The 11,001-nt window shown below is 41.3% G+C and overlaps 1 protein-coding gene across 1 annotated transcript; it reads right to left on the bottom strand.

The window, feature by feature from the left end:
* Positions 1–509: 509 nt before the first annotated feature.
* On the bottom strand, positions 510–10,358 carry LOC137915051 (receptor-type tyrosine-protein phosphatase U-like). The gene is made up of 7 exons (XM_068758534.1): positions 10,224–10,358; positions 8,285–8,434; positions 5,829–6,143; positions 3,876–4,001; positions 1,903–2,060; positions 1,116–1,251; positions 510–572 (listed from the first exon to the last, which is right to left on the bottom strand). Exons 1-7 carry the CDS (start codon positions 10,356–10,358, stop codon positions 510–512), a joined length of 1,083 nt encoding a protein of 360 aa, XP_068614635.1.
* Between the last annotated feature and the right edge of the window lie 643 nt (positions 10,359–11,001).

Genomic DNA, 11,001 nt, shown 5'->3' with positions numbered 1-11,001 from the left:
TTCGACTGTCAGCTCAATGAAATTCCAATATAATACATTACAACATGAAATATTCACCCACACAGCAGTTTGCACCATTTACAGTGTTACAAACAAACACAAAATATCACCCAGTGGTTGGCATCAACTGCAGTTCCCTGTGTTTGTTCGTAGTAAGGCAGGACACAGCTGAGCTCTTTCAATCCTGTAGTCTTGGTGTACAACAGGAAGTCCCGGCTGCCTTGACAGTGGCTGTTTATAAATTGAACTCGACTCCCGTTGCGTGTCCCCGTTTTCGGCAGAGGTAAAAGTTGCACAAAAGACAGGATAAGAGCGGCGATGGGAAAAATCAAAAAAGAAAGGGGTACCGGGAATATGTTACAGGTTGTCCAGCGAGCTTTCTCAATAAGTCGTCATGGCAGATGACATTTCATCTAGGCAGGGTGAAGGAGACAACCAGAGCTGTATACATGGACGTCACGAGCAGCGATCCAGGATGCAGGGTCAGGTTCCGAGGCGAGGGATTAGTGCTATCTGACCTCCAAGCAGTCCAGGTACTCCTGGGCCAGATCATAGCAGAAGCGATACTGCTCCTAGAACAACGATATTTAGCGCAATTATTTTCCATAACACATTTCCGTTGCTATTTTTCATGGCTGTAGCAAGACAGCAAGAAAGTGTGCAGAGGAACTTACAGACTGATGGACTGAATCATTTATCAATAACCTGTTCCTTTGTTTCCTACGATTTATTTAGTCTCTCTGCGTTCACGTATTCATAAAGATGAGGACAAATGTGTGCGACTGCCCAAGTTGATTTGTTTTCAATGCATTTTTGCTTCAACATGTGCTACATGAAGAGAAATCGCACCAATATGTGCCCACGTGCTTTCCTTTTGACCCTGTATTCAATATGCTGCATCTGTAATGCCATGTCCATGCAGCCTAAACACACCTGCTCAGTAATCTGCTGCTTTTAATTACAGAAAATATGGATCATATTTCTAAATATACATATGAACATGGTTAAAATTCACAATCAGGATCTATGTCCAGAGCCTTATTCATTTGATTTCCTTCCAGAGCACTTTTTTTGTTTGTATATTTCATACATTGCAGTAAAAGCTCTTTGCTCACCATTGTTTCCACCATGTTCGGCTTGGAGTTGCGCAAAGTTTTGGCCGCAAAGAACACGTCCGCCATGCTGTGGTGACGGATCATTTCCAAGATCATGGTACAGGCACAGAATGTACCACTGCGGCCGCCGCCATTCCTGCTCCATAAAGAAGACACACACACACACAGAACAGAAGAATAAAGACACGAGTGACCTAATAATGTGCAGCCTCTCGAAGGGGGGAGCTACATAGCGAAATGTCACCGTTTGACTGAGCACAGATCAAGCATGCTGTCAGAAAAGGCCAAATGGCAAAACTTTCATGATGAATATCTGGGTAAAATTCTCATTAAAATACAGGAGTGGGGATTTAATAAGATATGAGACATCTAACACACACAGCCTGACCTCCAGGGATCAGAGGACCTCAACATGGAGATGGGGATTGTTTTAATGGGAGGCAGGCAACCGCACTCAACCAGCTAATGAAAAGACACAAACACCACAGACATTTCTCTGTAAAGGAAATTCAAGAACTCGCAAAAAAGTAGTTTGATCGTATTTACAGGAGTGAGGTGAGAAAGGTGAATGCATTGTTGCATCTCATTAGAAAGACTTTGTACTTGGGAAGCAAAATGTCCGGTCAAGCTCCTAATGGAAAGTCTGGAAGTTGTTTCCACTCAGACAAATGATGCATGACTCCCACAAGATTTTAGACGTGTAAAAATCACAATTGGCATAACATATTTATCTTGTTTGAAACCGCACCCCCTCTTTTCTAGGACAGTGTAGATATCATGGACTCACAGGCAGTGGACAATGGTGCGTCCTTCTCCACACTCCATCTGCCAGTTGTGAACCTGAGCCAAAAGGCTGAGGAAGGCTTTCTTGGAGTCGGGCACGTCCCGGTATGGGGACCAACGCAGGAACTGGAAGTGACGGACCACAAGCTGACCTTCCTGAAGCTGTCGATGGGCAAGAGATTTGTGGAGGTGTTAATATATTTAGTTAATACATAAAAAGTGAGACAAAAGCTTTCAGCATTCCACATTCATGTTCCACACTCGTCTGTTTACCAGCCAGAGGGGCTTCTGTGAACACTTCAATCCTGCTAAAGTTTGACCGGAGAGTTGCTTTAATTGGAGGTTACGGAGGTGGATGAGGAAGGTGAACTGAAAACAAAGTCGAGGGGGGGTGCTAAAATCAAAGCAGAAGAATAATACTAAAAAGGACGGTCGAGCCGAGGGTAACTGCAGAGTCGAGTTACAATTCATTACCTCATTCAGATTTGCAAATGCTGACATTTTCTGGCCTCTAAAATGCCACTGAGCGGTTAACCTAAACTCAAGCTTGGAAGTGTCCCAGAAAACTAATGGTGATGTCAGAAAAGCTACCAGCTTGCTCTTCACAGTTCCATTAGTTCATCTAGCACATGCATGAGGAACGCAGCAGGCGGACGGAAGAAATGATGCTCTAACTGAGGATACCCTGTGGATTTGTTTGTTCAATTAATAGTTTGTAAATGCGAGGCTTACTTCTCTTCAAAATAAAAATGTTTCCTTTGAGAAACAAAGTATATTTCTTTCATACTTTTTATGTTGCATTGTATTACCATTCTGGAAACAGGCTAGCCTCAATGTTTCCTGCTCAGCTTTGCTCCATGGCAATAAAAGTGGTTAAAACACCCAACATTTTGCCATTGTACCGGACACCATAGATCCTGCCAGTCATCCGGATAATATTACACTTGTTAAACCCAGTTATTAGTTTCTTTATCAATACTTTTAGTATATTTTCTGTGTTTAATGGACATTGGAGTACCTTCTTAGGACAGAGGCTATTGGTGTCTTGCTCTGTGATGTCTGTCTCCTCAGGATCCTGCAGAGAGGTCACGTTGGAACATGCTTTTTTGTGTGGTTTTTTTATATGGTTTCAAGGTAACTTATGGGCTGGTTAAGAAGCAGCTGATGGGTGCACTGACAGGGTATCACTAAAGGTCAGGTAAACGGCACAAAAGCTAGGAGGGTTTGTCACCTTGAGCAGACTGCACAAGGACGCATGGGCTAAACAAGCTGCTGCAGGGGAATGTTGGACACCTACTGAGGTCAAAGGGCACGAGACTACTACTACTACTACACACACACACCCACACACACACTCACAACCCCTAAATGCATCAGTACCACATTAGAAATATTGAGTTTGTTCAAAGTCAAGATAAAAAAAAACAAAAACAAAAAAACAATTGTGCTAATCATGTCTGCTTATGAAATACGTCTTGAGAATATGTGGGATATATATGGCTCATAACATTAGCATATTATTTTCAAAAGCATGATTAATAAGCAGCAAATCATTCCAAACACTGCAAATAAAAAAAACAACTCCAGCTGGAACTGAGCTCCACATTCAAAGTTACTACATTAATATCAGGCTTCATTACAAGTAAAATAAATGAAATGTCTCCCACAGCAACATGGAGCTGAACAGGAGGCTACTTGAGTGTTTTTGTTGTTGTTGATGTCCACAATTAAAGGAAAATCACACATTTAGTGAGAAGATTAGATATTCTAACATCATATTTATGTCAACCTGACATATGAAGGTGCCTAGAAGTGATTCAGGAGCTTGCATTTACTGCAGATCCTACTATTTCCTTCCATTAAAGCGACGCAAACATCTTTTCTTGAAATACATGAACAGAATTTGTAGAAATCAAGATTTCTAGTTCACTGATAGGCTCTCTACTATTCTTTTCATCTTGTGCTCGATCCAATTACCCGAGTGATGTTCTGAACGCGGAAGAGACGGATGATGACATCATCGTCAGCCGTCCTGGACAGAAGCTCCACCGTCATTGGCCCAAACTGCTGGAGGCCTGGTTCAGGCCAGTACTGCAGACAAGGCTGAGGAGAAGAGAAGAGGAGGAAGAAGGGAGGAGATGTCAGAGGAGTCGAGGTATAGCTGCTCGAGGCAGGGCACCTGAGTATTGACAGCCATGAGCCTAAATGACAATGATAATCTACAAGTAGCCGTAAATTAAATGATCGAGAAAATAAACAACCTGCTCGTCACTGGGAACAATCTTTCACACATACCAAAATTACCTATAGTGTGAATTATTCATGAGTGCAAATAATTACCATTAGCACATCATAAATTAATAGAGAAGGAGACTTATCTTTGCTTGGGAGCGAAAAAAAGAAACAGGAAGTTAGCCGTGAGGCTGGTGGATGAACAAGCTCTCCAATCAGAGCGGCTTCAAAGATGTAGCCCCCCCGCCCCCAATGTCAACATGCAAATGTCTTCCACAATGACTTTGGGTTCTGAAGGGAGCCTTGGAGTCAGATAAGACGGTGGCATTTCAAAATGACAGAAGGGGTATTTACAGGTGACACTGGGCAGGAAGAGAGATAAACATTTATATATTCAGACAGGAGACACCGAGTGTCCGTGTGCGTGCTGGGAGGGGAGCCGCTAATCCACTGTTGCTGAGTGACAAGGAAGGAGAGGCAGACCACGCGAGTGACACAGGAAGGACAGGTGTACTAGTGACTGGCGTGGAGGGAATGTTTAGAGGGAATTCAACTTGACGATCGGAGTTAGGGAGACGGCAGAATGAAGACCGTAGGAGAGCAGGTGCGGGGAGATATGATAAGAAGACATTAATGAAATGAACAGGCTGAATGTCAAAGCAAGAGTTAAAGAGTGAACAAATGAGCCATTATCACCGGACCCTGACATTCGTGTCTTATCTAAAGGAAGGAGTGATGTGCTGGTCATGTTGTCACTATACCACCGCCCCATGTTTAATGATAAGGAATAAAATGAGCAGTCATGTTTATTCATGATTACCTCTACAGATCATTTTCAACATTCATACACAGCGACAATAATTAAGCAGTTGGAAAACTCTCAGTACAGCAGGGACCTCCTCCGAGGCCAAGCAGTCCCTTTTTAATTTATAAATTCCAGTGATTAATGCATTCACTAAAGGTAATATTAGGTTAATGCATTTTTAAAAGGTAAAAAAAAAGAGAACAATGATCAGCACCTTCATGAAGATGTAACCCCACCATCACGGAAATGGTCTACAAAGCTAAACAAACAGTGTCGTTGTTCTACCTTCTGAATAAAAGACAGTCCTCAGCTTCTGGAAAATACAGCATGATAAAATAATGCACTGCACTCATAAAATAGCTTTTTTTTTTACACTTTCAAGTTTTCCGGCGCAAACAAGTATTCCAGAGGGAAGAGTTTAACTCTTCAATTTAATTGAATCAGTTTTGCTACATTTTGAAAGTAGTTGAGACACTTTACCATTTGCAGGGATTGCTTAATTTCTTTTGCATTTAAAAGTCCAGGGGATGCATTTTTTTTTTTTTATTCAGTTGTTGCTTGTGACCTGGCTAAACTGCTGCATGTCTGACTACGGTGGAGGCATCCGCGTTTTGTTCCATATCTTTATTTAGTCATCGATGGAAAGAAAAAAGCTCCTCATCTTTCCTTCCAGACCAGTTTATTTTCAGATTTACATTTGCCAACAGTGTTTGAACTGTCAGGAATTTGGCCCTGGCGCTGCAGACTCCCTGTTCTTCCTTTCGTTAATACATGCTGCACATTTCTCAGAGGGAAGTAGAAGTCAACCTGCACCAAGATGAATTCATATGAAATGCAACAAACCATTAAAAAGGCTTGAGCTCCATCATGTTGCTACCTTTTTGTCCTCTTACCCAAGCAGAGTTGGACTGGTTGAGCTGGTTGAGCATCACCACTGAGGTGCATCCGTAGTCGTACACGAGCCTCCAGAAGTCAGTGGTGGTACCGGGCAGCGGGTGTGGCGTCACCACGAAGGCGGCGGGCCGCAGGAAGCTGTCAGCAAGTGCTGCGTTGATGTAGTTGCTGCCTTCCCCGTCGGCGGTGACGAGGAAGGCGAGGGAGCGGTCCGGAGGCAGGACATCCATGCTACGGTTCTTCTCGCGGTTCCTGGGCATCAGAGAAATGCTGCACTCCTCCACATCCAGGTGAGGAGTCACAGAGTTCAGAGTCTAAGCAGTAAAGTGAAGCAGAAAGGAGGGTGTAGATTAGATAGTTTGTAGCTGTCTGCGTTTAAGGACGTGTTTTGGGTGCTGAGGCAAAATGAAAGGCTGAAAATGAACAGATAAGAGGAAACTAATGTGGTGGAACAGAAATGGGTTCAAAGGCAGATGGAGTCCACTCAAAATAGACTGACAAGCACAACTATCTCCAATCATCTCCGGGAAACTTGGGAAAAAAACCCACATTAATTATCAGTCAAAGCCTCCACAAGGCTTAATGGATGAAAACACATCTAACACAAGCTCATATAATATGAATAAGCACATTAGGAAGCAATGGAAATGGAAATGAACTGATTATCTAACTTGCATTCAAATTCTGTTTAGCCTAAATGAAGAGAACATTCCATCTCGTAAATTGAATATTGCTTCCCGGCTACAAATTGTGATCACAAATCTGCCATATTGTACAGCAATGAGGGGAGGAGATTGTGCTGCATGCAGAAAGGAAAGAAATGTAATTACCGTGACCAAAGGCCAGCAATCAATAACATGATTATAACTGAAATTAACTGGACAAGCCAATACCATTATATGAAAGACAAATAGATGCTCTTGACCCCGATGTGAAAACCTGCTGAAGGAAATGTTGTCTTTCCCACTGATGAAAGTTGTCCTTGGGTTCATTATTATTATTACTTTGCTGCTCATGCTTTTATTCTCTAACATTCTGTGAGATTTACATTCTAAAAGATCTACAGTTCAAGAAAAGATACACACAGGAGGGCAAGTATAAAAGCATCCATGAAAAGGATGTATAATAGATTCACAATTAGCCTTCTGTTGTCAAATGGAAGAAGTCATGTCGCATCAAAGTCTGGCACGGTGGATAATAACATCTAAGCCCATAATAGTAAAAGCGGGGCGGAAAGAGGTTTGACACCTCATACAACACCTCCACCCTCACTGACACTGTAGTTTGAGTTGCCGTCAACAACACTGCAAAGCTTTCTCTACCTTCCTCGGAGCTGCAACGCAGTCACAGCGGTTGCAATCTGTTTTATGCCATGTTTTTTTTTTTTTTTTACTTATGCATAATGAAATCACAACATTAATATTCAAGCATTTTTGTGTGTGCAAAACGTTCAGTAGCAGCTGAAACACAGGGAACAAATCATGGACACGTGAGGTGAAACAGTATCTATGATTTATTTTTAAATGCAGTGTGCATTGTCTAGTTTGGACGTTTTATGTACATTGGTGCAAAACGTTCCACGATTAACTAATCTGCACCCGTAGCCCTGCTTAGAAGCCTTTTGGAAGAATAAAAGGGCTAAACTCATTAGTCACACATTTGCAGAAATATTGTTTGGATAAATCTACCAGTTGTTCAGCGTTTTGTTTATTTCTATCCAAATAAAGAAATAAAAAATATTGACACATTGCCTTGCAAATCGACCTTTTAAGTGTGAATCACACTCAATTCATGAGGAGCACGGCGTTAACACTTTATTTACACCCAATATTAAATTGCAATCGGTATCTTCATAAAAAATAATCTTATTTTCCCATTTACGCCCCGTATTTTCACTGCTGCTTGTTATAATAAAGATGCTGAGAAGGTCACTTTCCAATCACGAAACACATCCGGAAATCTAGATACAAAATGTAATAGCTGGCGTTGACAGGCTCAGAGTCCGGCTGAAACACAGCTGAAGGGTCATTTTGGAGGATGCGTTTTGCGGTGCTTTATTGTGCTTAATGGCGATACGTTTCTATTACTTGTCCCACATTCCCTGATATCAATGTGTTGGAGAAAACAATAGAAAAAGCCATTCAACAGCAGCGAAAACGGCAGCATCCAAAATGGCCATTACATGGCAATCTAAGGTTTTCACAAGGCACACCTGATAAAGCGGTGACGGAAAGTATTTTGTGTGGTAAAACCTGATGTGTTTTGAATATGGTGTCAACATTTCTTTTTTTTTTTTTAGAGTAGACGGTGACAGCAGAATCCTCCGGAAACGGCCATTTAGCTTTAGGTTCGGAGACGATGAGGAAATGAGTGTGATCGATCGCACACAAGAGAGCCATAATATAGACACTGTTATAACAATGTTATAACAGCACGTTGTGGGTTCATGCCTCACCTGAAATTCCTCTCTGAGCTGCGAGGTGTTGCTCTGAGAGTCGACCTTCAGCATTTCCTTATAGGTGAGTGCAAACTCATTCACGTGGATGACCGTCTCGCCGCACAGACAAGCTTCCAGGATGGCATCATGGATGAACACATACTGCTCCTAAAGAGGCAGACGACAGGAAACGAAGAGGAAGAAGAAGAAAGCATCGATGAGTTTACATAATCGCACAACTGCATTTTCTCTCCAAACTGTTAATTGCTCGCTTGTGAAGAACAATGTAGAATTTTAATTACTGCTGCTGAATGTTGATTAACAGCAATAACTGTCGTGCAGCCTTCACATCGCCGTTCCAATCCTTAGGCAATCTTTCCTGGATGAAAATTGGGTTTGCAAAAACATGCCGAAGTCATGCATCATTGTGGTAAAACACGCACACGATTTCTATAATGTTTTTGACACCAAACCAAACTAAAGATCAAACAGGCCTGGATACATTCAGAAGTACAAGCATAAAACTGTCTTCCCTGTCTACTATTAGAATTCTGAATGTGGTCCGTACTGGGAGAAATGTGCTTTCAAATGGATTAAAATCCAAAAGGAGATAGTTGTTTGGGTATTTCTCTGTAGCGTCTTCACTTTCAGATGCGTTAATAAGAAAATACGTTGTATTTATACAAAAAAAAAAAACAATGTCCGGTTCGTATATCAAGCATGGGAATTCAAATAAAGTACACTTAAAATACAAGAATATTTAGTTAGTTAGGTATTTGTTTGTGGAAGTAAATATTGTAGCATAATTGTGTATGTTTGATGAGTAAACCAGAAACATTATACACCCTTAGATTATATTTGTCTTTCACTGGATAGTACATTCAGCTTCAAGATTTCATTATAGAGGTTAGATTAGTGGTGTGGTTAAGAAATGCATCCCTCCCCAATCATTATCTGACCACTAATACGTCCAGTCCTCGACTGTAGAAACATGGCGGTGCATGATGGTACATGAATGAAAACATAATCAGATCTTTAAAGATTATCTTTCTGCATTACCATACAAAAACAGGAGGAGTAGTTGAGAAGCTAACACATCATTTGATTAACTCATTGAGTGTCAGCCATTTTCAACTCAGCTATATGCCGAGTGCCCAAGTTTTTGTGCATTTTTCCCGATCTTCCAAGCCCCAGAGAATATTCTTTACTATGACTATGCAAACGGCGAACCAACCAAATGAAAGATTAAAGTATCTTCTTTCATCAGATAAGAAGATTCATTGGTGTGTTCCTACCATTTTTCATTCCAGAGTTATTGGCCGTTGAAAAGAGGCAGATTTCAATGTCAGAGTTGGCAGTGAGTGTTTGGGTTTCAAAAAACTTCTTTAGTTGTGAATGGCACTCAAAGAGTTAATAATCCACTGATAAAATACAAAGAACTTGCAGAGAGTTTTCTCTCATGAGTATTTTTGAATGTAAAACTCAAAGCTACAATCTACATGGAACTATCACTAAACTCTGATGAGGAGATTTGGAACTAGTTTGTTTTTTTTGGTGTTACAAAAACATTACAATAAGAATATTATATCTTAAACTTCATGGGCACATTGTGCTTGTAACAAACAGGAGACCTTTGTGATATTTTAGACGAATTTCATTCTTTTTTTTTCTATTTTAAAATACATCTTCAACAGCATGTAACCATTGTGATGGATTCAGAGCATTTCATGCCCGTTAAATTCCAATGTCACTCCCGCACATAAGCACCATGCTGTGGTTGTAGCAATTACGTTTTTGGAGACTTCTCCAACTTGAACAGAATATAATTCTAGTTGAAACATGCATGTCGTAAAAAATAATGAAAACTGAGCACCACTACTTCATTGTGTGAAGATCAAACGTGCGAGCTAACAGTGTCAGCCTCAGCGAAAACATTGATGCCCTCCCTCCCACTCACTTCAGTCTGGATCATGTTGATCCGTCTGGAGCAGAGGGTCTTGACGCAGTTGTAGATGTCCACCACTCCTTCACACTCAGCCATATCCAGCATGACGTCGAGCACAATGTAGCAGCCGGTCCTGCCTGCCCCCATGCTGGTACGGGGAGGAGAGAGGAGAAGGATCATTAAGCACTGAATACACCGCTGACACCGAACAAATCTCAGCAGGGACCCATTAGTAATGGCTAAATTCAAATATAATAAGAGGCTTTGTTCTGTGGGGGGGGAAAAAAAGACAGGAAACATAGTGACCATTTTGTTCTGACAACATGGAAAATCCAAGTTGACACTTGAAAGTAAAAAAAGCCTTTGATTTGGAGAGTGCAGCAACATTTCAACCCCCCCTCTATTCTGATCTACGGGGGTCTAACACCTTGGTAAAGAAGGGATGTGTGGGTGTTGTTTTATTTTTAGGCATCACCTGAGTGCCTTTGTTTCCATTTCTTTGTTTTTTATCCATTAGACAGTGGGGGGGGGGGGGGGGGGGGAAATAAATAATAATCTGCCCCCTATGCATCAGTTTCATTTACAATGACATTCAAAACTGCCTCATTAGGATCAGAAGCCACCGTCAGATGGCCAGTGTATGACGGCAGATTCGTGAAAAGAAAAATACATGAAACATTAATTCCAGCATCGTGTTGATGAGCGCAATTACTTTGGGTACATAGAATCAAATCACTTTGATTCTAACTAAAAATTAGTTTTTGACAATCTAAACTGAAATGCTGGCATG

Source organism: Brachionichthys hirsutus, unplaced genomic scaffold (assembly GCF_040956055.1).
Source record: "Brachionichthys hirsutus isolate HB-005 unplaced genomic scaffold, CSIRO-AGI_Bhir_v1 contig_543, whole genome shotgun sequence".
Lineage (NCBI taxonomy): Eukaryota > Metazoa > Chordata > Actinopteri > Lophiiformes > Brachionichthyidae > Brachionichthys > Brachionichthys hirsutus.
The sequence above is the reverse complement of the archived record's forward strand: the minus strand, read 5'-3'. Positions and strand labels throughout refer to the sequence as shown.

Bases quoted from the DNA above. Each gene is read 5' to 3' on its own strand.
- LOC137915051 (XM_068758534.1), bottom strand. From the start codon at position 10,358: ATGGGGGCAGGCAGGACCGGCTGCTACATTGTGCTCGACGTCATGCTG. The intron at 4,002-5,828 runs GTAAGAGGACAA...TCTTCTCCTCAG, and splicing joins ACCAGTCCAACTCTGCTTGG to CCTTGTCTGCAGTACTGGCC. The intron at 2,061-3,875 runs GTAATTGGATCG...GCCCATCGACAG, and splicing joins GCGTTCAGAACATCACTCGG to CTTCAGGAAGGTCAGCTTGT.